General features: G+C 41.9%; 1 protein-coding gene across 1 annotated transcript in view; it reads left to right on the top strand.

Moving 5' to 3' along the window:
- The first annotated feature begins 4,323 nt into the window (after positions 1–4,323).
- vps26a (VPS26, retromer complex component A) overlaps positions 4,324–25,911 on the top strand; it is a 60,374-nt gene continuing 38,786 nt past the window's right edge. Inside the window, exons 1-3 of the mRNA XM_073027173.1 lie at positions 4,324–4,520; positions 10,931–11,080; positions 18,883–18,958. Coding sequence (XP_072883274.1) covers positions 4,518–4,520; positions 10,931–11,080; positions 18,883–18,958 — 229 coding nt within the window. The 5' untranslated portion in view covers positions 4,324–4,517. The remainder of the gene's footprint in view (positions 4,521–10,930; positions 11,081–18,882; positions 18,959–25,911) is intronic.

Below are 25,911 nucleotides of genomic sequence, written 5' to 3'. Positions count from 1 at the left end.
ATCATTGACAAACAATGTGAAAAGCAGCGGTCTCAACACTGACCCCTGTGGAACACCACTAGTCACTGGCAGCTCATGTGGAGACAGGTAGAACGCAGGAGGACTTCGATTAGGAGAATGGGCAAGAAAGTGGTAAATGAAATACAATGTTGGAAAATGCCTGGCCATGCACTTTGGTAGTAAAAATAAATGTGCAGACTATTTTCTAAATGGGGAGAAAAGACAAAAATCTGAGATGCAAATGGACTTGGGAGTCCTTGTGTAGAATACCTAATGGTTAACTTTCAGGTTGAGTCAGTGGTGAGGAAGGCAAATGCCATGTTAGCATTCATTTCAAGAGGTCTACAATATAAGAGCAAAGATGTGATGCTGAAGCTTTATAAGGCACTGGTGAGGCCTCACCTTGAGTATTATGAGCAGTTTTGGGCCCCTCATCTTAGAAAAGATGTGCTGACGTTGGAGAGGGTCCAGAGGAGGTTCACAAGGATGATTCCAGGAAAGAAAGGGATATCATACAAGGAACATTTGACGTCTCTGGGTCTGTACTCGCTGGAATTCAGAAGGATGAGGGGAAATCTCATTGAAACCTTTCAAATGTTGAAAGGCCTAGCTGGAGTAGATGTGGAAAGGATGTTTCCCATGGTGGGAGAGTCTAGGACAAGAGGCCACAGCCTCAGGATAGAGGGGCGCCCTTTCAAAACAGAGATACGGAGAAATTTCTTTAGCCAAGAGGTGGTGAATTTGTTGCCACGTGCAGCTGTGGAGGCCAGGTCATTGGGTGTATTTATGGCAGAGATTGATAGGTTCTTAATAGGGCATGGCATCAAAGGTTATGGGGAGAAGGCCCGGGATCAGCCATGATTGAATGGCGGGGCAGACTCGATGGGCCAGATGGCCTAATTCTGCTCCTATGTCTTATGGTCTTATCAAATGCCTTCTGTAAATCTAAGTAAATGACATCCACTGTCTCTCCTTTGTCCACCCTGGTCGTTACTTCCTTGAAAAAGTCTAATATATTTATCAAGCAAGATTTCCCTTCACAGAAACCATGCTGACTTGAATTGAATTGAAATGACTTTATAACCTAAATCCTTCAAATATGTGAGTAAAAATCTTTACGTTACATCTCCGTTCAAATGTGCAATTATAGTAATTTATTATAAATATTATGTATACCAGGAAAGTCAATATAAGATAGAAATACAGTTGTGTCAGCATGAATTAAGCAGTTTGATGACTTATTTTATCATTAGTCTCCAAGTGCCTCAAAATCTTATGCTTAATAATAGACTCCGAAACTTTCCCAACCGTTGAGGTTAGGCTAACTGGCCTATAATTTCCTTCCTTTTGCCTTCCTCCCTTCTTAAAGAGTGGAGTGACATTTGTAATCTTCCAGTTTTCTAGGACCATGACACAATCAAGTGATTCTTGAAAGATCATGACCAATGCATCTGTTATCTCTTCAGCAGCCTCTCTCAGGACTCTGGGATGTAGTCCATCTGGCCCATGTGACTTATCCACCTTAAGACCTTTGAGTTCACCCAGCACTTTTTCCTTTGTTATAGCAACAGCACTCACCCCTGCTCCTTGACACTTACAGACTTCTGGAACACAGTGAAGACAGATGCAAATCTGCCATTTCTTTGTCCCCAATTACTACCTCACCAGTATCATTTTCCAGTGGTCCAATATCAACTCCCGCCCTCTTTTACTCTTTGTATAACTGAAAAAAAATCTTTTAGTATCCTACTTTATATTATTGGTCTCATATTTAACCTTTTCTTATAGCTTTTTTAGTTGCCTTTTGTTGGATTTTTAAAATTTCCCAAATATCCAACTTCCCACTCACTTTTGCTACCTTATATGCCCTTTCCTTGGCTTCTATGCAGTCCTAACCTCCTTTGTCAGCCATGGTTGCCTACCCCTGCCATTTGAGAACTTTGTCCTCTGTGGGACATATCTATCCTGTGCCCTGTAAACTATTCCCAGAAATTTCAGCCATCTCTGCTCTGCTGTCATCCCCATCAGTATCCTCCTCCAATCCTCCCCTCTCATGCCTCTGTAATTTCCTTTATTCCATTGTGATACTGATACATGTGACTTATACTTCTCCCTCTCAAAATGCAGTATGAATTCAATCATATTATGATCACTGCCTACTCAGGATTCCTTTACATTAAGCTCCCTAATAAGATCTGGGTTATTACACAACACCCAGTCTAAGTTAGCCTTTCCCCGAGTAGACTTAAGCACAAGCTCTCTAAAACGTCATAATCTAGGCATTCAACAAATTCCCCATCTTGCAATCCAACACCAACCTGGTTTTCCCAATCTCCTTACATATTGAAGTCCCCCATTACAATTGTGACATTACCCTTATTATATGCCTTTCCCAGCTCCCTTTGCAATCTCAACCCTACATCCCACATGAATATGCTAAGGGATATTCAATGACTTGGAAATGTTCCTGTATCCATCTCCTGACTTGTGCTTTTCAATAACATTTCACAGAGTTGCTTGGAGTGTTCTTTTGTCTTCACAGTGTAGTTTTTAGTAGTATACTGACTTACCAGCAGTTGGACCTTCCAGATACAGGTGTATCTTTACTGCAATCAATTGAAACACCGTGACTACACACAGATCTCCAAAAACGTATCTCCATTTAACTAATTATTTGACTTCTAAAACCAATTGGCTGCACCAGTGATGATTTGGTGTGTCATATTAAAGGGGTGAATACTCATGCAATCAATTATTTTGTGTTACATATTTGTAGTTAATTTGGATCACTTTGTAGTTATCTATTTTCACATTGACACAATAAGAGATTTTTTTCTGTTGACCAGTGTCCAAAATCCACTGTGATTCAATGTTGTTAAGCAATAAAACATGAAAATTTCCTAGGGAGGTGAATACTTTTTATAGGCTCTGTATATTGATAATTATATAACAATACAAACAAGCATAATAAACTACAAGAAGTATAAGAATTCTACAGCCCAAATCAATGCTCCTTATTTTAAAAAGGATGCAGGGGGAGTGAAGGTTGAAGATGCAGTGAAAGTTCAGCCGGGCAATTACTGAGATGGCAGCACTGCTGTCACAGGAGATACTGGTCAACTTGACCTGTACTTTTAAGAGTTTAGAAGGATCATATTTTAGAAACATACAAAATTGTCAGCGGCTATTTGAGACAGATGCTATTGGAAGCACTTAATAGGTAGTGGGAGCTTATTCCCACTATTTCCCCTCCCCAACTGACTATGACAACCTTAAGGAACCATGCTATGGTATCACATCATTTCTGCCCTGTTCTATCTTAATAGGGTTATATTTATCCAGCATCCTGCAATATGGCCTTTGACACCTTTTCCTAGCAATTGATTTCAAAATCTGTCACTTGTATCCTTAAATAAATTGAGAAATATAGAAGTGTTATGAGCAGCTACCTCACATTTGCCTTTCTAAACGAAAATAAATCGCGTTCCTCAGAATTTTTTTACAATAATATTCCTATTACTGATGCAGCCTGAGTTAACCAGATTTAGCATGTTTCTGGTGCCTCACTGTATGATATAGTGTCCTCAGTGTGAAGGGAGGACTTTGCTTAAAGACTTTGCATTGGTCACGTTTAACAATGCACTCATGCACATATGCACCTGCAAAATGATTGATTGGTAAAAGTGGGGCTGAGCAGATTAATTTTAATATTTTCTGCAGACCCAAAAATGGCAACCATGTTCTTCAGGACTGTAGGAGCATGGCCTGTAATGGTACATTGAAGCCTCCTCTCAGAGTGGCCTTTCAGTTCACCATGGAGCACAGACTAAAGAGGTAGGTGGTGCTCAGAGGATTTTTTTTGTTTGCCTGTGTTTAATCTGATTTCATGAGACTTTGAGTTTGCAATTGATGTTGGACACTTGATGGGGTACTCCCATATGCTTTTGAAGTACAGTGCCTTCATGCATAGTGGGTCTGTCCTGCCAGTCCAACAAGATTGTGATGGAATAGTGATTGTACATGGACTGCAAAGTTATTCTGTAATTATAACTATGTCAGGCTCTGGCTGCTTGCTCTGAAAACAATTATCCTGTTTTGGAAAAAAGTCACAAGTTCTTTATTCCCACGGGCTGAAATCCTGGAATTCCCTTTATCCAGTGGCACTTTGGGTCATCACTTGAGGGGCAACTCGGGATGAAAACAAATGTTAAATTGGCTGGCGATTGGCGCGTCGATTACAGCAGTTGGCCAGTGCGCTCACAAACACGAGAAAACCCGCAGGTGCCGGAAATCCAAAGCAACACTCACACAGACACCGTGCTGCAGGAACTCAGCAGGCCAGGCAGCATTTATGGGAAAGAGTGAACGGTCGGCGTTGCGGGCCGGGACCCTGGGTTGGCCCGGCGTTGTGCGTGAGGCGCTTTGGCCGGCGAGCTCTGCGGCTTTAAGAGCGGCCCGTGTCCCTTTAAGCGAGTCACGTGAACGCGGGTCGGCTCGACGCGAGCGAACGGTCGGAGATGGTGAGCGGGGCTGGGCGGGCGGGAGGGAGGTGAGCCCGGCTAACCTACCGGTCGGCGGGAGAGGGCCCACGGCCACCTGGAGGCATCGGTCCCGTCGCTGGTCCCCGGCCGAACGCCGGGATCCGCGGCCATCCAGGCGGGAGCAGGGCTCGGCTCGGCTCGGGGAGCGGCCGACGGCCGGGCTCTGATTCATGCATCGCGTTTGGCCCAACACACTAAAATCACTCGGCCCGGGTTAATTCCACGGTCCGGGGCTCCGCCCTGGTTCCGGGCTAATCCCACATGGGAGGCACTTGGTTGTACAGTATAAATAAAACAGTCACTGCTGTAAAGCAAAGTGCATTGGCAGATAGATTTTGAAGAGGACCCTGTACCTAACAGAGATAGGTTTTGAAGTAGCATGGCAGTCCTTGTACCTAACAATAAGCTTCATCCCAGTGATTATTTTGGGAAGTCCCAGATGTTGAACAAAACTTGTTTGAAGTCGACACTTTTATCAGATTGTGAATGCAAGGGTTTTATATGAAACGGCTTATATGAAGGAGGAAGTGAAGTCAGTTTGGTTGTTGAGCAAGGCCTTTGTCAGCCAGAGTTTAGAACAATGCTGGATTAATTTTTAAATGTTTTGTTTAAGGTGATAGGTCTTGTAACAGGATTAATCTTGCAGTATCACATGAAAACAGACTTGTATATGTTATTTCAGCCAATCTTGCTACATTTGTTTGCTCACTGTGAAATAAAGCATCTTCACAATTACTATCTGGTCTCATCTTCAGAAAGAATGCTGCTGCATAAAATATTGTAGGGTAGTAGCTCCTTGCGAACTATTTTGGGGTCATGTTATTGATGAAGTAAGAATTAGACACTACCAAATTCAAAGAAGACACCAGAGTCTGCTGTTCCTGGGATCTAGAGCAAAATGACAGGACTTTGCAGTGATTACTTTTAGAATGGACAAAAGCAAAAGATTGCTGAGAACGTGGTTGAACAAGTTTATGGGGCAGACAAAGAAAACTGCTGGAGGAAGTTAGCTGGTCAGAAAACATCTGCAGAGAGAATCATTGTTTTGAATTGAGACCCTTCGGTCTGTACGGGTTTGTTCATTCACTGTTTTGTGCAGACCCAAACTGGCCTTGATTCCTTCAAGGCTCGGTGTGCTCGGCCTACGGTGATGTTACTCGGACACTGAAGCCTCCGCACAGACTATGTTTAGTGTCTTTGCTACTTTTTGGTGCTTCGGAGTGCAGCTCAACATGAGGAGCACAGATGAGGCAGGTGGTAATCAGGAAGTTTTTATTGCCTCTGTTTCACCTGATGTCCTGAGACTAATATGGTTTGGAATCAATGTTGAGTACTCAATGGTCTACTCCCATTTGCCTTTGTTCCACTGCGTTTCCATGTGTAATGGGTTATTTTATAACCAGATCGAGTATATGTAGAACGGGACCAGGAAAGCGTGTATATTGGTCAGTGTTGTGTTGTTTGCAACTCACTTGCTGTGTTCCTTTCTCTCTCCTGATCCTCAAGTTCTTTTGTCACCCTTTTCAAACAAACCCAGCCTTTTATTACCCAGATTCATTCCCCTCCCTCGTCTGGTTCTGACTGAGTAGCACCCACACACTCTCTCCTCTACCCGCCCATCATCCTTCCCTCCTTTGCTTCCCGATTGCTTTCCATTAGTCTCCAGAATCTGAAGCTGTTTGTTTGTTTGTCTTGACTTTTAACTCTTTCTCCCCCCTCCCCCCAACTCAACCTCTATCCTTGCCTTCATGGGCTCATTCTGCCCTTTAACTGGTGTTCTGTACTGGATTCAGACACAAAATCTTGCACTGGGGTGTGCAGCCAAGAAAGGTCAAGAGAGCATTAGTTACAGGGGTTATGCCCTTGAGAAGGCAGATGGGTGTTCCTGTAACAGCAGATGTGACTTTCGGATGAAATATTCTGATGAAAGGTCTGGCCCGAAACATCGACTTGTTCATTTCTGTCCATTGATGCTGCCTGTCAGTTCTCCCAGCATTTTGTGTGTGTTGCTCAAGGGTGGAATGTTGCAGAAAAAAATTAGCATATTCAGAAGCTGCAGAATGTTCTGGAGAAGGGCCAGAGATTATGTAGGTACCAATAATATGGGTATAGAAAGGAATACAGACAGATTAAGGAATTAGGGAAGAGATTAAGAAGCAGGATCTGAAAGATGGTGATCTCTGAGTTGCTGCCTGCGCTTTCTTTTTAGAAATAGGAGAATAATATAGATTGAAGGCTTGGATGGAGAGAAAGTCTAGAAGGGAAGGCAGTGAGTTTGGTTCTGGTGGGGGAGCTGAGACCTGTACAATCAGTTGGGTTGCAACCAACAGATCAGCGACCAGTATCCTTGTAAATGTTTTCTTGTTCCTGTTCTATATACGTTATATGGTTATATACATGTATGTAGTTAAATGACAATAAACTCGACTTGTTGGATGAAGTTTAAATGAGATTGGCTTTGGATGGAAGCTGAGCAAATTGAAGCTGAATAATTTTCCCTTAATTCCCCTAGAATTGCAATGCTGGAGAGAGCAGTGTCAGTGGGCTCGTGAGAGAATAGGTGGGGGAATGGGACTGCTCGGACTTGATGGGCTGAATTGTCTCCATTGTCATAAGAAAAGATGACATGGGAATAAAGAGGAGGACTGGATGACAATAGTAGAAAAATGGTGACAGCTATGAAGAATGAGTCATTTGTTTTAGGAATCGTCAAATGTAGGGTCTTTGCAGTGTTAGGAATTTGCTAAGGCCTTCGTATAGTCTAGACAAGAACAGATTTTTGGCAAAGTGTAAATACTTGAGGGCAGTGAAGGAGGGGGGCTACCTTACCAACATTAATGCAGTCAGCAAAACGTACAGGATCTCAAAAGTGTGTCCAGAAGAGCCACTTTAGCCATGAACAGAGGGTAGGGTGTATTTCTAGACTTAGCTTCATGGAATTTAGATGGGAGGGTTTTCAGTTAGAGAACAATTTTGTGGTAGTTATAATTCTGTTAGATTTATGGCAAATGACAATATTAAAATAGGAATATAAGTTTTAGGTTGCGCTAAGGCCACATTCACTACATTGAGAAATGACTTAGCTAAGTGGACTAGGGAAAAGGGTACATCAGTCTCCGAGTGAAGGGAAGTATTGCGGAAGGAGATGCAAAGGATGTGACTTGCCACCTTTGCTTAAAGCAAGGCCAACATGAAAAGGAGCTGACTGCAGCTGAAACCTGGAAGAATTTGAAAGTGAAGCTGGGAAGTTAAAAAAACCGGCATTGAAAAGTATTGTCAAGTAAACAGAAAAATTATGTACATAATGAGTAAGTAGGTATCAAAGGAGAAGGGTTTATTATGATGTAAGTACATGCAGAGGCAGAGGATGTGGGTTACATGCTTCCACTATCAAAGCAGCTTTGATCATGTGACCACACTGCCACCCCACGCTTCCTCTCAACCAACCGATTCAGCTGATGCTGACGATTCAATATAGTTTTCCAGAAGCACAGCTCGGATGCCTGACTAGCTGTGGTCCAGAGGATGCAAGAAAAAGTAACTACAGGCAGCTCGCCCATGGCTAAAGGAGGTCCAAGGATCTCTGGTCTTTGTTAAGGCTCCAATAATTTTCCCCTTCTCTCAGTACCCTATGATAGATCCAAATAGAACCTGCGGACTTGCCCACTTTAATGCCGTTGTAGATACCAATGCCATCTCCTTTATATCGATATGTTCAAGAATATTGGCATACCCAACCTTAACCTCACCATCATCTATGTTCTTGGTGATTTCTGATGCATGGTATTCTTTAAGGATCTCTCCCACTTCTTTTGCTCCATGTACAGTGCCTGTAAAAAGTTTCCCCTGCAAGTTTCCATATTTTATTTTACAATATTGAATTACAATGGATTTAATTTGGCTTTTTTGACACTGATCAACAGAAAAAGACTCTTGTGTCAAAGTGAAAACAGATCTCTACAAAGTGATTTAAAATAACTACAAATATAAAACACAAAATAATTGATTGCCTAAGTATTCATCCCCCTTTAATATGACACACTAAAGCGTCACTGGTGCAGCCAATTAGTTTTAGAAGTCACATAATTAGTTAAATGGAGATCTGTTTTTGGAGACCTGTGTGCAGTCAAGGTGTTTCAGTTGAATGTAGAAAAAATACACCTGTATCAGTAAAGTCCAACTGTTGCTGAGTCAGTATCCTGGCAAAAACTACACCATGAAGACAAAAGAACACTCCAAGCAACTCCACGAAAAGGTTATTGAAAAGCACTAGTTACGAGATGATGCAAGAAAATTTCCAAGTCACTGAATACCCCTTGGAGTACAGTTAATTCAGTCATCCAGAAATGGAAAGAATATGGCACAGCTGTAAATCTGCCTAGAGCAGTCTGTCCTCAAAAACAGGATGATAGTACAAGAAGGAGACTAGTGAGGGAAGCCACCAAGAGACGGACCTATGACAACTCAGGAGGAGTTAAAAGCTTGAGAGGCTGAGTTGGGAGAGTGGTAAAGAGTAAGCCACTGTAACAAACTCGCATGCTGGAGTTTGCCAGAAGGCATGTGGGAGACTCTGGTCAGCTGGAAAAAACTTCAATGATCTGATGAAGCCAAAATTGAGCTTTTTGGATATCAGACTAAATGCTATGTTTGGCGTAAGCCAAAAGCGCACATCATCAAAAACACACGATCCTACCATGATGTGGCTGTATTGTGCTGTGGGGATGCTTCACTGCAGCAGGCCCTGGAAGGCTTGTGGAGGGTAAAATGAATGCAACAAAATACAGAGAAATCCTGGAGGAAAACCCTTTGCAATCTGCAAGAGAATGGCGACTTCTAAGATTTCTTTTCCAGCAAGACTATGAACCCAAGGCTACAGCCAAAGTTACACAGGAATGGCTTAAAAACAACAAAGTTAATGTCCTGGAGTGGCCAAGTCAGAGTCCAGACCTCGATCCAATTGAGAATTTGTAGCTAACCTTGAAAGGAGCCATTCACTCACGATCTTTGTGCAGTCTGACAGAGCTCAAGCTGTTTTGTGAGCAAGATTGGGGGAAAAATTGCAGTCTCCAGATGTGAAGCTGATAGATCTAACCACACAGTCTCAAGGCTGTAATTGCTGCCAAAGGTACATCTGCTAAATACTGACTTGAAGAGGGTGAGTAATATGTAATCAATTATTTTGTATTTAATAATTGTAATTAATTTAGATCACTTTGTAGAGATCTGTTTTCACATTGACAATAAAGTCTTTTTCTTTTGATCCGTGTCAAAAAAAAGCCAAATTAAATCCACTGTGACTCAGTGTTGTAAAACAATAAAACATGAAAACTTCCAAGGGGGATGAATGCTTTTTATAGGCACTGTATAAATTTGTTTGTTTGTCCTTGGATAGATCTATATTTTCTTTAGCTAGCACTTGTTCTTAATATATGTATAAAATGTTTTGGTATTCTCCATAATTGTACCTGGTAAGGACATTTGCTACCCCCCTAAAATGACTTCCTAGTTTCTTGTTAACATTCTTTCCTGCTTTATCTTCCTTGAGCTTGTTAAGCCTGCCTTGCATGTATTGTCTCTTTTGAACTAAACTTATAGCATCTCTCAGCATCCAAGTTTCCTGAATTTTGTCATCCTTCCATCCTTACAAGAACATTTCAGTACAGAAATCAACCAACCAGCCTAGGTCTCACTCAAGCAGCCACCTCTAGTCTACTTTCTCTAGTTCCTGCATGATACGACAGTAATTGGCCCTACCACAGTTTAGCATTTTTACTTGAGGCTCAGTCTTCTTATCCAGAGCTATTTAAAACTTGCTGTTAAAAACAATTATTGTTCTCCAAGCTGAAACATGGATCATCTTGTCAGACTAATTTCCCAGTACATATTAACATCTAGTATAGCCTCTTCCCTAGTTAGACTCTATGTATTGTTTCAAGAACCCTCCTAGATGCACCTAAACATTCTATTCCCCTAAGCAAAAGCATTAAGGGAGTTGCGGTCAATATTGGAGAAGTTAAAAATCGGCTACTACAATAATCCAGTTGTACTTGCATATTCCCATGATCATCTTGCATATCTGTTCTTCTGGGTCCTAGTGGCTATAGGGAGGACTTTTTTTATTACTATATATTTTTATTATCTTTTACTGTATTATAACTTTATCCTAGTCATTGTATCTTTCTTATTCTTACCCATGTGGACTTGCTGGATGAATCCTCCAAGATGTCCCCTTTTACTACAGTTGTGACGTTCTCCCTAATTAGTATTGTAACTCCCCACCAACTGGAAGACCTAAAGAAGTAGTCCTGTGCTGGCCAGAGGTTAAATTTGATTCCATTGTTGATACTTTAGTAGATGGTGTTCATGGTTTTGTCTCTTTCATCCTCTAGAGTTTCCTGGGAGGTTTGTTTACTCCGGTGTGTGACATTGATATCGTTCTCAATGATGCTGACACAAGAAAAACGGCAGAGATTAAAAGTGAAGATGGCAAAGTAGAGAAACATTATCTTTTTTATGATGGAGAGTCTGTTGCAGGGAAGGTATGAATTAATAATCAATCTCCTTCCTCCCCAGTTACTACTTCCACCTACTCTTTTCTCTTGGAAACTTAAGACAAATTATTTGAACACAAGCTCTTCGAGTGGAGGTTAATAGATGCGAATCATCTGAAGGTATTGGAAAGTAGTGGACGAACCTCCTTATGCTTTGGTATATGGCTGATACTGTATGTAATGTCCATGCCTTAACATATTATTCTGTTAGTGGGCTTTCTCCTGAATTGTGACAATACTCCTGAGTGGTTCAAAGATAAAGTGTGGTGTGGGAACAGGGGTGCATGGCAATTGGATTATTTGGAGGCAGGAAGATGATATCCATTTCTGCATGAACATGGATTAACTAGTTAATATTAGTCTTGAAAGAGCTGACTGCACTGAGTTGGGTTTTAAAAATGAATTTATCAGCAAGTATGCACAGGGACCTAATGGGATTTGAATTGTATAATTTGCTCCCTTCCTATAGTGAAGAAGAAATAAACCATGACATTGAAGATATTAAAGATCAGAGTAGCAGTGTAGAACTTGCAGATATTTACATAAATGTAGAATAGTGATATGAGATTTGGAGGAGCAAACAAAAGCCACATGAATTGGTGTTCAAAATAACAGCCTGTTTATTAAAAACTGGTACGTACCAGGAGGCCAGTCAAAGCTGATCTACCTGAGTGTGAATTTGGTATGGGTTTTCCATTCTCAGTTGACGACATTACCAATAAAACTGCATTTTGACAACAGTATGGTGCTACAGGAAGACTTAAGTAATAAACTAGGTCCTGATCACAGAATAAAATGATTATCTACAGGTAATCATTGGCCTTTGGATTAGAACAGCCAATAGAACCTAAAGATTAGATCCCTAACTGTACCCTTGTTTGGCCAACTAAATATCCGTTCTCCTTCCTAATGCCAATGGTTCAACCTGCCGTTGCAGTACACACACTAAAATAATGTCATTAAAACAATCAGCTGTACAACAGCGATAACAAGAGAGCTAAGACAAGTTGTCAGATGGATTTGTACATTCAGCCGCCAGTTCCAAATAGTGTCCTAAGAGGAGGGTTTCTCTGGAGCCATTTTGGCTGTATTTTCATGATTCTTTTCAACAGTGCATCTTACTTCTTAATGACTTGTCCTCCGGGAAGATGGCTGCTGCCCAATCAGCAGTAAAATGAGGAATGGCTGGTATTTTTGTGGTTACGTATATGTGTAATCCTTAAGTCACTGCTATAAATAATAAGCTCAGCTGCAGTGTTCCTTCTGCTCTGCAGTCATTAATTCAGTTGCCCAGTCACATTATAGCCATTCTCTTGTTGTTTTTGTGACTTAGAAGATGTTCACCTAATTATCATTCAGAAAGGTTTCATTATTAACAGGCAATATGGGCAGGGAACAGTTATCATAAGTAGCAAAACCACCCTCAGTCAGGATTCTGCATACCTCATTCTCATTGATTCCCCCTTTGGTGCCATTGCATTAAGCTTACCCCTCACTTCCCCCTGGGCTTGTGTAACTGAACTACATAGGCCGACAGGTTGTTTTGAGATATCCAAGTTCCCTCATTATTTTCCATGTCTTTTCCAGCTCTCATGAGAGGGTATGTCTGATAGTCACTGTGTCAGGCAACATGGAGAACTGCTGCAACATACAGTTGACCCCTCTCGTTTCTGCAGTCTTCTAGGACATGATTCATCGGAGTGCGATCTCGAGCACTGACACACACAGGCACCTTCATCCACTCATTCTTTCAGCTGGCTGTCTGGGACTCTGTAGCCGCCTAATTGTACAATGTTTGTCCCAAATACAGGCAAGAGCCAGGCAGCACATGCTGTACACATTGCATTTTAAAAATGCTGTCGGATGTCATTGTTCATTCTATCAGTAACCTTGTTATATTTTGTAATGGCTACAGAACAGGGTAGTTTCCGACTCCACTTCTGCCCCCTTGCTTCTCTATTACACTAGCTTGTTCTAGGTGACCATAATTTTGTTTCATGATCCCCATCAGCTTCTGCAGAAGGAAACTGATTTGTGTATCCATGTCCGTTTTAGATATAGCAATCAAAAATAAAATACTGACTGTGGACACACTCGCTGAATATTGTGCTCCTGACAACTCTTATCAGGCCCTTTTTCCTTCTCTGCCTTTCTGTCCTAAACTCACGATGAGTAACTTGTCTATAGAGTAAATGCTGGAAAAGGCCATTTGTACTGTCCCCACAAAAACTATGGAGTCATTAAAAAGACAGATTTAAAAACAGCTGCGTGTGTCTGCAACATGGTACTAGAGTAACACTTTTGTCAGTATCTTCCAAGGCTAAACCCTGTTATCCCCTCATTCCCCCCGGCCATGTCCCTCTGACCCCCACTACACTGTCTTACTCTTGTAACAGGACATCCTGCCATGATCAATTCCCAAATGGAGCAGCCTCGTCATGTTACTGTGCAAATTTCATTACAGCAGTTAAGTGTGAATGGTTCATTAGTCTCGTGTCTCAGCATCCCCTTCTTGCACACACCTGCTGTCCACAGGTGCTAATATTCATCTCGCAGCACTGCACACCACCACATTGCCCATGTAAAACCACATGCAATTGGTACACTCCACAGCTGGTTTTGTCTGTTTTTCTCTTGATTTTAACTTCTGCATTTTGCTTAGTGTCAGAGAGAGCTCAAAAGGTTGACACATCCAGCAATCCAGATTCTTCTGGGAACAGTTTGCTGCATTTACCATTCCTGTCAAAATATGTTTGCATGGTTAATTCTGCCCAAGGTTTATTTTCAGGTGGGACTAGTGTTTCCTGTTCAGTCCTCCTTTAGTCTCCACCTTAGTCTACAGTCTAGATTACCATAAATGGTCCTGTCCATCTGGTTGTAGACCTGGTTTTGCTAATGCATTCTCAACTATTGCTTTACCTGCTGTTTCTGATGGGTTCATTTAGACATTTTTGTGCTCCCAGCCCCCCACTCTCAGGGGTGTCTACCATTCTGTGCACATTAGTCTTTATGACTGCCGCTTCCAAGGCAGTTTATCTGCTCCCACTTTTTGTATGCCCATCTGACAAGGTTACATACCCTCTTCTTGCCAGAGCTGTTGTATAATCATTTACTGCTCCAATTTGTCTGTAAAAATGTTCACCCTCTGTTTCTTATTTAAATTAAGTAGTACTCATGCCCTCAGTCTGTATCAGGTTGGGTCGACTTAATTGAGCAAGCTTAGATCCTCCCTCTGCCCCCACAAATGTTGTAGTTTTACTTGTAATGAGTAAATCAGGATTTGTTGTTGATATTGAGGCCCTAGTGTCTACCAATGTGGTGCACTGCTGGCCCTTACAGATCATTGACAATTGTTCCCACCAAGGGCTGATTATAGTCAGGAGTCATTTTAATTCCTAAGTGGAGATCTGAATGTCAGGTCCCACTTCACTAACGCTCGAAGTAGAGTTGTGATCCTCCACTTGCTTGGTCCACAATAATTGTTCTACTTCCCCTTCTGCCCTGTAACCAACAGTTGTCTTGATCATGCTCCATCTTCCCACAATTACCACACTTGGCCTTGTCCCTTGTTCTTGTATTACAGCGCCATATGCCCCCTTCTCCCACATCGGCAGGTCTTTCGTGCCTAACAGCTGCCACTGGTCGGCAATGTGGACCAGACCTGCCTGGGTACTTTACCCTTTAAAATGATGTGTATATCAAGAGTCAGATAGTGAGCCTTCCTTAATTCCGTAACCTTTTTGCCAAACAAAGGTATTGTCATCATTGCCTATGATGTTCCTGATGACAGGGTGAGGTGCTAGTTCTGAGGCACCCATCGCCAACTCGTTATAGGATGTAGTTTGTGAATCTTTATTTCAAGTCCCATAGTCATCAGCTGAATCGTCCCAATTCTACATCATGTCCTGGGGGTGCTTGGACTTGCCTTACTTATCATGTTCCCTGAAATCAGGGGTTCCAATTGTTTGGAGATTACTACTCTGTGGAAATAGCACAATAACATTGTTACTATTACTGTCGTCTTTTCATATTTGCTCTCGTCCCTTTCACTAAGCAATTTGCTCAGGGATGGTTCCATTTGGCTAGTAACTCTTTTTTACAATTTTTGCATTAACTTGCAGTTATGGTGTTCTACCATCTATGTGAGGGATCCTTCCAATCCCACACTACTTCAGTTTCCTTTGGCTTCCTTCTCTCCACCACAGCCATACCTTACAGTGTCTGTAAATCCAGCTCCCTGAGCCTGTGTCTCAAATAAAGTTGGTTAGTCAATCGATTTCTCAGATCAATTGCAACCCCTAACCACTTGGACCTCATTTGCCAATTACACAGATAACCCAATTCCCCCCATTTCTGACACCAAACTCCTCACACTTTGAGGGCTTTTTTTTATCACAGCATACGGTTGCATTTGACTATGTCCAGTGGGTTACCATGCTGATGCCAATTGTAGGGGTAAACTGAAAGGCCGCACGGAGTTGGTGTCCGAAATATTGGGTGATTTATTAAAAACTAGTATACCGCAGAAGACCAGTCAAAGTTGATCTACCTGAGTTTGGTACAACTTTTGTGCTTTTGTACAACTTTTGTCCTATTGTGCTTTAAGTGCCTCTAAATGCTGCTTAAACTTGGCACCTGCATCTGATTCCACTGCCACATCTGACAGAGGCAAGAAAATCTGCAGATGCTGGAAATCCAAGCAACACACCCACAGTGCTGGAGGAACTCAGAGGCTAGGCAGCATCTATGGAAAAGAGTAAACAGTCAATGTTTCGGTCCAAGACCCTTCATTGGGACTGGAAAAACAGATGAGAAGTCAAAGTTAGAAAGTGGGGCGAGGGGGAGGGAATGAAGAAGTACAAGGTGATAGGTGAAACTGGGAGAGGGGGAAGGTGAAATAGAGAGCTGGGAAGTTGATTAGTGAAAGAGATAAAGGACTGGAGAAGGGGGAATCTGATAGAGTGTAGAAGACCATGGAAGAAAGAAAAGGGGAAGGAGCACCCGAGGGAGGTGATGAGCAAGTAAGGAGATAAGTGAAAGAGGGAAACAGGAGTGGTGGGGGGAGTGCAATTACTGGAAGTTTGAGAAATCGATGTTCATACCATCATGTTGGAGGCTACCCAGATGGAACACGAGGTGTTACTCCATCTTGAGTGTGGCTTCATCGCGGCAATAGAGAGGCCATACTTGGGTTGGAGGAGCAACACCTTGTATTCCATTTGGGTAGCCTCCAATGGCATGAACATTGCTTTCTCAAACTTCTGGTAATTCCCATTTTCATTTTCCCCCGTCACCTCATCTCCTTACCAGCCCATCACCTCCCTCTGGTGCTCTTCCCCCTTCCCTTTCTTCCATGGTCTTCTACACTCTATCAGATTTTCCCTTCTCCAGCCCTTTATCTCTTTCACTTATCAGCTTCCCAGCCCTTTACTTCACTCTTCCCCCTCTCCCAGCCCCTATCGCCTACCACCTTGTACTACTTCCTCCCCTCCCCCCACCTTTTTGATCTAACCTTTCATATTTTTTTCCAATTTTGATGAAGGATCTCAGCTCGAAATGTCAATTGTTTACTCCTTTCCTCAGATATTGCCTGGCCTGCTGAGTTCCTCCAGCATTTTGTGTGTGTTACCACCTCTAACATCCCGTTCCATCTATCAATCCAGATAACTTGTATTCTGTCTTGGTATTCTCAAGCCTGATAGCCTGAACATCAATTTCTCTAATATCCAGTAACCACTCCCCATCTTCCTCATCCTATTGACTCCCATCATAAAATCTCTTCCCCTTGCCAAGTCTGCTCCAGGAATTGCCAAACATTGGCATGTTCCTTGCTCTCAGGCCTGGTTGGAAGCTGCCAAGCACCTAAGCTCCATCCTGCCAAAAAAGGGGAATCTCCCAGTGACCACCCATTTTAATTCCACTTTCCATTCCTATTCCAACATGTCAGTCCTTGGTCTCCTCTGTTGTCATGATGAGGCCACACTCAGCTTGGAGGAGCAACACCTTGTATTCTGTCTGGGTAGCCTCCAACCTGATGGCATGAACATCGATTTCTCGAACTTCCGGTACTGCTCTCCCCATGCCCCCCCTTCACCATTCTCCTTTCCCATTTGCCCCTCTCACCTTACTTCATTGCCTGCCCTATAATCTCCCTCTGGTGCTCCCCTCCCCCCTTTCTTTCTTCCATAGCTTTTTGTCCTCCTATCAGATTCCCCCTGTCCAGTTGTAATTCTCTTTCACCGTTCAACTTTCCAGCTCTTTACTTCACCCTCCCCACTTCCTGGTTTCACCTATCCCCTTGTGTTTCTTCCTCCCTTCCCCCCCTCCCTCTTTCTTACTCTGACCTCAACTTTTTTTCTCCAGTCCTGATGAAGGGTCTCAGCCCGAAACGCCGATTGTTTACTCTTTTCCATAGATGCTGCCTGGCCTACTGAGTTCCTCCAGCATTTTGTATGATTTGCTTATCTATCTATCTACATGCGTTTGGCATTTCTGTTTTACAGAGAAAGCCTGCAAGTGTGATGCTCATCTTTATGACCTCAACAGGGCACACAGCTTTTATTTCTGCAGTTCTAAAAATGAGGAACTTGCAGTTATGTAGAACCTTTCACAATCTGGGACATCCTTTGCTGATTCACAGCTGCTGAAGTACTTTTGAAGGTGGCTACTGTCATAGTGAAGGAAACAGCCATTCTACAGTCAATGAACTCTCATGTAGTGTGTTGGTTGACAGATAAATATTGAGGCACTGGTTAAATTATGTGGCAGGATCTTTTGCATCACCTGAGAGATTACAATGCTTTAGTAACGCGTGAAAGAGCACAGATCTCTCTCCTGCACAGGAAGAGCTGGCATGAATTTTTGTGTTTGTGTTTGAAATTCTGTGGACTGATTTGAATCCTGTCTGCTGATCAGGTTCATTCATTCCCCTCTCTCATGTTTTGTCCTTGCAGACTAGGAATTAAATAAAAACAGGTAAACCTGTTTTTTTTCTCAGCTGTTGCAATTATTTTTCACACAGCAATGAACCAAACAGTAATGAATACTTTTCAAGCAAATACGTTTTCACTGTAACACGCAAAATGCTGGAGGATATCAGCAGACCAGGTAGCATCTATGGAAAAGAGTAAACAATCGGCGTTTCGGGCTGAGTCCCTTCATCACAACAGTGTACCTTTTCACTGTGCTTTCTATTCTCTCCACCCTCCTCTTGCAACTATACCTTTTGTCATTGCAGTCAGATTCATATTGAAGAAAGACAATTAAAGTAAATTATTAAAGCATTTTGGCTTATTGCAACTTTTTGGATTCAAACCCTATCGTGGAAATGGTGTTCTCCAAAGCCAATGGAATACTTTACTTCCTTGGTATGCAGACTGAAATAGTCTGCAGGTTGTTTGGGAGCAGAATTAAACACGTCTCTGAAATGGAATAACCCAGTGGCTCGACCAATATCATACTGCTCAACTGGCAAATGACAATATAGGAGTATACCTGACTGATTAAAAAGCACCAGGTTTTTGTGTTGCTTAACTTCCCGCCTTACAACAATGACAGTATCACAAGGGTAATTCATTGGCTGTGGAGTTCTTATGTTTTCACTTAACTGGTGGTTAAATATGTGCCCAGGGTTGCATGAAAAGTAATACTGCCAAATTTTTCAGAGGACAGAAGGGGAAGCCTGAAGGCATGGTAAAGGGATTAAAGGAGTGAAGGGACTTGGTGGCAAACAAATTGAGATTTGTCCTGATGACAAATTGAGAATGATAACGAACAATTCCTTTTGGCAGGTAAACCTTACCTTTAAGCAGCCAGGAAAACGTTTGGAGCACAAAGGAATTCGGATCGAATTTGTTGGACAGATTGGTAAGCTACCGACCTTTCCCTACGCTCATTGTGGTCTGAGGCAATATGGGGCTCCTGGTACCTAAAGTGCAACTGGCTGATGTGCAGTACAAGAAGTAATTGGGAAGGCTAATGTAAGGGAGGTCTTTATTACAAGGACATGGGGTATAAAAATGGAAGCTTTTTTTTAACCACAGCCAAAGTACATTAGAGGTTGCACAAAGAAGATTCACTAGTTTGATTCTTTGGTTGAAGTGTGAAGAGAAGTTTGGTCCACATTCATGAAAGTGTAGAAGAATGAGTGATTATTCCATTGAAGCTTGTGGGGGGAGGGGGTGTTGTCTGGGAAGATGCTTCCTTTGGTAGGGGTATCTGACATAGACCGTATAGTTTCAGATTAAGAGGCTCTCCCTTTAAGGTAGACCATTAAAAGTTAAACCTTTGAAAGATTTAAAGGAATAGAGGACTATGGGGGTCTGGCACAGAGGGGGAATTGTGGCCTGGAGTGAATCAGCCATAGTTGTATTTAATGGTGTGGCGGGTCTCCTCCTCTTTTCTCATAAACTGTGGGTAGCGATTCTCTGGAGTTCTTGACCGCAGAAATCTGGAGTGGAGTCATTGAGTATATTCAAAGGGTGTTAGAGGGATGGGGATGTGGCATTGAGGTAAAGATTGCACTTACTGTGCTGTTCAGATCTTGTCTGTTGTGAAGGGCTGATTGGCCTACTCTTTTTCTTGTGTTTGTTCTTATCCAAGTTTATTTTTCCTGTAGTTAATAGCTCTGGTGCTTGGCTCCGCCATCAAAGAACATTGCCCCCAAAGATTTAGTGCTCTCTGTTTAGTAGATTTTCCCTTTTCACAGATTGCTTGTGATTAGGAGTCAAGTTGTATGATTTCATGGCATTCTGCAGCAGTGATATCATTTTTCAGGCTTAGCGGTTTGTGAATTGAATCTTCACAAAGTGCAAACTGGGAAGTATGAAGCAAAATGTTAAGATTTCCCCTTATTTTACTCTGCAAAATATAGATTGGAGCATGTGTATGGGACCCAGGAGCCAGCTGAAATGTCAGAGAATTTAAAAAAAATTAAAAAGCATGGATATTTGAAATCTGGTAACATTGCTATTCATGGAAAAATAGTTTTGAGTGAAGAACTAAGTGACCAATAATTAAGGTCAAGAACACTATCTTAAAAATTTGGTTTTAAAACATTTATGAGAATGATCCCAGGAATAAAATGATTAACATATGAGGAGTATTGGATGCCCTAGGCTTGTACTCACTGAAGTTTAGAAGAATGGGGGCACAGGGGATGATCTCAATGAAACCTATCTAATATTGAAGGGCCTAGATTGAGTGGATATGAAAAGGACTTTTTCAATTGCGGGAGAGTCTAGAACCAGAGGGCATAGCCTCAGAATAGAAAGACACTGCTTTAGAGCAGATTTGAGGAGGAATTTATTTAGCCGCAAAAAGGTGAATCTGTGGAATTCTTTGCCACGGATGGCTGTGAAGGCCGTCATTGGGTATATTTAAAGCAGAGGTTAATTTGTCCTCGATTTATAAGTATCTAAGCTTCGGGTAGAAGGCAGAAGAATAGGGATGATAAATCAGCAATGATTGAATGGGCTTGATGGCTTAATTCTGCATTCTGCTCCAGTGTCTTATGGACAAAGCCAATTTGATAAATATAATTTTTTAAATAGAAATCAGCAAACTTTTTATTTATGAACGAACTTACAGTGTTTTGTACCAAAGTAATTGCTGTATTTCACATGGTGGATAATCTGGGAGTCAGACCAATGGATTTACCGGCTGAAATATTTCTGCTTGATCTAGAAGTTGATTTCACTGTTATGGCATTGATATAATGACTATTTTGCATTATAACAATTGCAAAATCTGAACTGTCATCTGCTCCAACTGGGAATAAATAGGAATTCAGCTGGAGTACAGCATTTGTAGATGCCTCATTATGAGGAATAATGACCCAGATTGCATACCTGTGTTTTTGTACCGGAAGTTTTTATCCAGAGTGAAGCAAGAGACTGACCTCAGCTGCGCTCTATACAGTATAGACTTGTGAATAAATATCTCAGTGCATCCTCTTAACCAGTGTAGATCCGTGAGAAATGTATCAGTTCTCTTCCTAAACCAAAACACATAGTACCAGCAACCCGGGTTCAATTCCCGCTGCTGTCTGTAAGGAGTTTGTACGTTCTCCCCGTGACCCATGGGTTTTCTCCAGGTGCTCCGGTTTCCTCCAACAGTCTGCGGACCTGCCGGTTGGTTGGTAGATTAATTGGTCATTATAAATTGTCTCCTGATTGGACTAGGGTTAGATTGGGGGATTGCTGGGCGGCTCGGCTCGAAGGGCCTATTCCGCGCTGTAGATTAACTAATAAATAAATAAGCGATGTACTTCCTGAATGATCAAAGTTATGATCAATGTGATCTTTCTTCCTGAAGGAAAAATTGATCTGAGTATGTTCAGTAGGGGTCGAACTTCTGAGATTCTCTGTCCTGGATAGCAAAGGAAACTAAGTTACACTCATTCACTAGAGATTGGTAGGCTTCTGGGAATTGAGAGAGATGAGAATGATGGTACGATGTGGAAGAACAGACATATTAGTGAATGGTGGAGAAGGCCTGAAAGACAATATGGATACTCCTGTTTAAATATATATTTAGCTGAAAATCTCTACTTCAGAATTTTCCATTCATATTAGATTGTACAGTAAATAGAAATTTTTTTGAAGCAATATTTGAATATTGATGGCATACAGACAACCATGTAAGTGCACTTCTACAGTTAAGAGTTTGATTCCCTTTATACAAGTGACTTGGATTCTGATCCTACCACTAAACATATCTTTACCCACGCCCCTCCCTCCCCTGCTTTCCACAGTGATCGCTTCCTCCGCGATTCCCTTGTCTATTCATCCTTCTCCACTAATCTTCCTCCTGGCACCTATCCCTGCAAGCGGCCTAAGTGCTACACCTGCCCATTCACCACCTCATCTGTTGTATCCTGTGCTACTGATGCAGCCTCCTCAACATTGGTGAGACCTCTAGTAAATTGGAGGTCCGCTTTGAGGAGCATATTTGCTCCATCTACCAAAAGCAGAACTTAGCAGAACTTCCTGGTTGCCAAACATTTTAATTCTGATTCCCTTTCCCATTCTGATATGTCGATCCACGGCCTCCTCTTGTGCCAAGATGAGGCCACCCTCAGGATGGCAGAGCAACGCCTTGTATTCCGTCTGTGTAGGCTACAACCTGATGGCATGAGTATTGATTTCGCCTCAGATTTTAAAAAAATCACTCCTCTTTTATTCCCCAGTCTGGCCCTTCACCTCTTCAAACTTGCATATCACTTTCCCCTGGGTCCTCTCCTCTTTCCCTTTTTCCTATGGTTCACTCCTCTCTGATGGGATGCCTTCTCTTCCAGCCTTTTGCCTTTTCCATCCACCTGGCTTCATCTATTACCTTTTCACTATCCGTCTTCCCCTCCTCCATCTTTTTCTGGTGTCTTTCCCTTTCCTTTTCAGTCCTGAAGAAGGGCCTCAGCTCAAAACATCAACTGTTTATTCATTACCATAGATGCAGGCTGACCTGAGTTCCTCCAACGTTTTGTGTGTGTTGCTCTGGATTCTGCTTTGCACTTTTGTGGTTGATTTTACAGGAGAAGAAGACGGCATAATCCTTAATTTTTACAAGCTTCACTGTTCCAGTTGTAATAAGTAGTTTCTGTTTTGTTCTGTTTGGGTACTTGTATGCTAATCATTGATCTGGAAACCTCCCTCAACTCACACGTTCAGTTGTAAATAGGCAGAAAGCAAGATTTGTCTCAACCCTGGGATCCTTTCCGGTCTTGTTTCGATATCGAGCTAGTTTTTGACTGAGGTTAGTTAAATGAAAAATCAAGGTGGTGTCATCCCTGAAAGTAGTTTACATTTTCTGGCTTGTGCTTCTGCTTCACAAATAATTTCTGTAGAGAATTTCGAAACATAATGGTATAACTAAAATATCTGATCAGCATAAATACCTATATGGAAGTGTTACTTTTTAAAAAAAAAGTCTCCTTGCAAACCATGAATTCTCAAGGCTCTAATGTCTTTGAGGGTTTATTAGCTGTAAATCTATTTAATTATGTTTGGTATAATACCTTTAAAGAGGTAAAATAGGAGTTACTATTTCTACTCCCTCAAAGCTGATTTATCTTTAGTAAGTCAGTACTCAACTTTGTGTGACTATTGTGATTCATCATTCTGAACTCCCCCTTTAGGAAATTCTGAAACTTTCCTGTAATTGGATGAATGGAATTAAACCAGCCGAGGTTTCACAAACACTCAGACTTGGATATGTTAAATCATCTCTATGATCCCGTTCAAGGATTGTTTATATATTTGGTGATACAGTTGGAGCAGGCCCTTCCAGCCCAATGAACCACACCACCCAATCACAGGGCAGTTTAAAATGATTTACTGCTACACCTTTGGACTGTGCGAGGAAACTGGAGGTCCTAAGTTTAGTGAAAGAAAAAGGATACATATGTAAGGTTTAGGAAACTAAAATCAAACGGTCTTGTGGATTATCAAGATAAAAAGGGAAGTACTCAAGCAGGTGGTTAGGAAGGTCAAAAAGGAGGCACTAGTCTATCAAGAACAACAGAGGGAAATAGTGCTGGAGTTGGAGCAATTGTCTGAGGCATTAAAAGAGTACTTTGTGTTGGTATTTACTGAGGAGAAGAAATTGGAGGATAATGAAAACAGAGCAGGACATGCTAATGAGCTGGAACACTTTGAAATGGAGGAGGTGGTGCTGGGTCTTCTGAAAAGCATTGAGGTGGATCAATCCCCAGGGCCTGATGGCATGTATCTCAGAATATTGAAGGAAGTGAGAAGATTGTTGGAGCTTTGACAATAATCTTTGTGTCCTCATCAGCAACAGGTGAGGTCCCGGAGGACTGGAGTGTAGCAATATAATGCCTTTATTCAAGGAGGAAAAAAGGGATAATCCAGGTAATTATAGACGACTAGTAAGATATCAGTTGTAGGAAAATTATTGGAAAGGATACAGAGGGAAAAGATTTGTGTATATTTGGAAAGGAATGGCCTGCTTTGGGATAATCAGCATTCCCTTGTGCAGAGCAGGTCAAGTCTTACAAACTTGAGTAAGACAGTGACATTATTTATTATTTAGAGATACTGTGCAGAAAAGGCCCTTACGGGTCTTCGAACTGTGCAGCTGAGCAGCCCCCTGATTTAACCCTAGCCTGATCACAGCATATTTTGTAATGACCCAGTTAACATACTAACTGGTACATCTTTGGACTGTGGAAGGAAGCCGGAGCACCTGGTGAAAACCCATGCGTTACATGGGGAGGATGTACAGACTCCTTCCAGATCGCGTCAGAATTAAACTCTGAACTGTGATGAACTGAGCTGTAATACTGTCGTGCTAACCGCTATGTTACCTTATTTACATTAAATTTGGTAAGCTTTGGTATATTCTTGGTGGTAGGTTCATTCTGAAGCGGTGTATGGTATCCTAGATGAGTTAGGTTTGGATTCAGAACTGGTGTGGAAGTTGTTACAAGAAGTTTTGTAAAGATAGGTGCTGGGACCTCCTGTTTATGAACTATATCAGTGACTTGTATTAAAATGCAGATGGGTGGATTAGCAAGACTGGTGGAATGGCGTACAGTGTAAAGGATTATCAAAGCATACAGCTAAACATAGGTCTATTACAGATATGGTCAAAAAATGGAAGAGTTTAGTCTGGGCAAATGTGAGGTGTTGTACTCTGGGTGTCCAGTAGAAGGAGGAAGTACTGTGTAAACATTTAATAGCCATTTCCTTAATAGTATTGAGGTACAGAGGAATCTTGGGGTCTAGGTCCATAGTTGACTAAAAGTAGCTCTGCAAAGGGATAATGTGATAAAGAAAGCACGTGGAATGCATGTCTTCATTAGTAGCCATGTTGAGTATAAAGTAAAGAATTCATACTGCAGCTACAGTATATACAACTTCAGTCAGACTGCACTTGGAGTATTGTGTGTAGTGCCCCATTGTGTAGTAAGGATGTGGAGAATGTACAGAATCGATTCAGCAGGATGCTACCTAGATTGGGGGGGGGTATGGATAAGGACAAGCTGGACAAACCTGAGTTGTTCTCTCTAGACCATCAGTGACTAAAGGATGCCCAGTGCTGTCCCCTTCTATGTTAAAATGTTGGCAGTTGGGTCAGATGGCAATTAGACCAGGAACTTTAAAATGGTATAGCCAGGTTTTGAATACAGATTTTTTATGTGGTCTGTTGATATTTATGAATCTGAATGTGCAGTATCTTTGCTAATTATTGGCACAGGTTGTTTTTTGTTCATCTCCAGTCACAACAATGGGGGAGGTTTTTGCTTCATTGGGTGGTCTGGTGTTACTTGATGGCTACTAATAGTCCTTCTGGCATGCTTTATCAGTCCCTGTGACTAACAGTTAGACCATAATTAGGCCATTCAGCCCATGAAGTCTGCACAACCATCCCATGATGGCTGATTTATTATCTGTCTCAACCCCATTATCTTGCCTTCTCCACCTAACCTTTGATGCTGGTACTAATGAAGAACCTAGCAACCTCCACTTCAAATATATCCAATGACTAGGTCTCCACAGCTGTCTGTGACAATGAATCCCACAGATTCACCATGATCTGGTTAAAGAAATTCCTCCTCGTCTTTGTATTCTGACACTGTATCCTCTCCCACTATAGGAAACATCCTCTCTGTGTCCAGTCTATCTAGGCCTTCCAATATTTAATAGATTTCATTGCAATACCCCCTCTAGGTCTTCAACAAGTCAAGTCAACTTTTATTGTCATTTTGACCATAACTGCTGGTACAGTGCATATTAAAAATGAGACAATGTTTTTCAGGACCATGGTTTACATGACACAGTACAAAAACTAGACTGAAC

This window comes from Hemitrygon akajei, chromosome 23 (genome assembly GCF_048418815.1).
Source record: "Hemitrygon akajei chromosome 23, sHemAka1.3, whole genome shotgun sequence".
Classification (NCBI taxonomy): Eukaryota; Metazoa; Chordata; class Chondrichthyes; order Myliobatiformes; family Dasyatidae; genus Hemitrygon; species Hemitrygon akajei.
The sequence above is the reverse complement of the archived record's forward strand: the minus strand, read 5'-3'. Positions and strand labels throughout refer to the sequence as shown.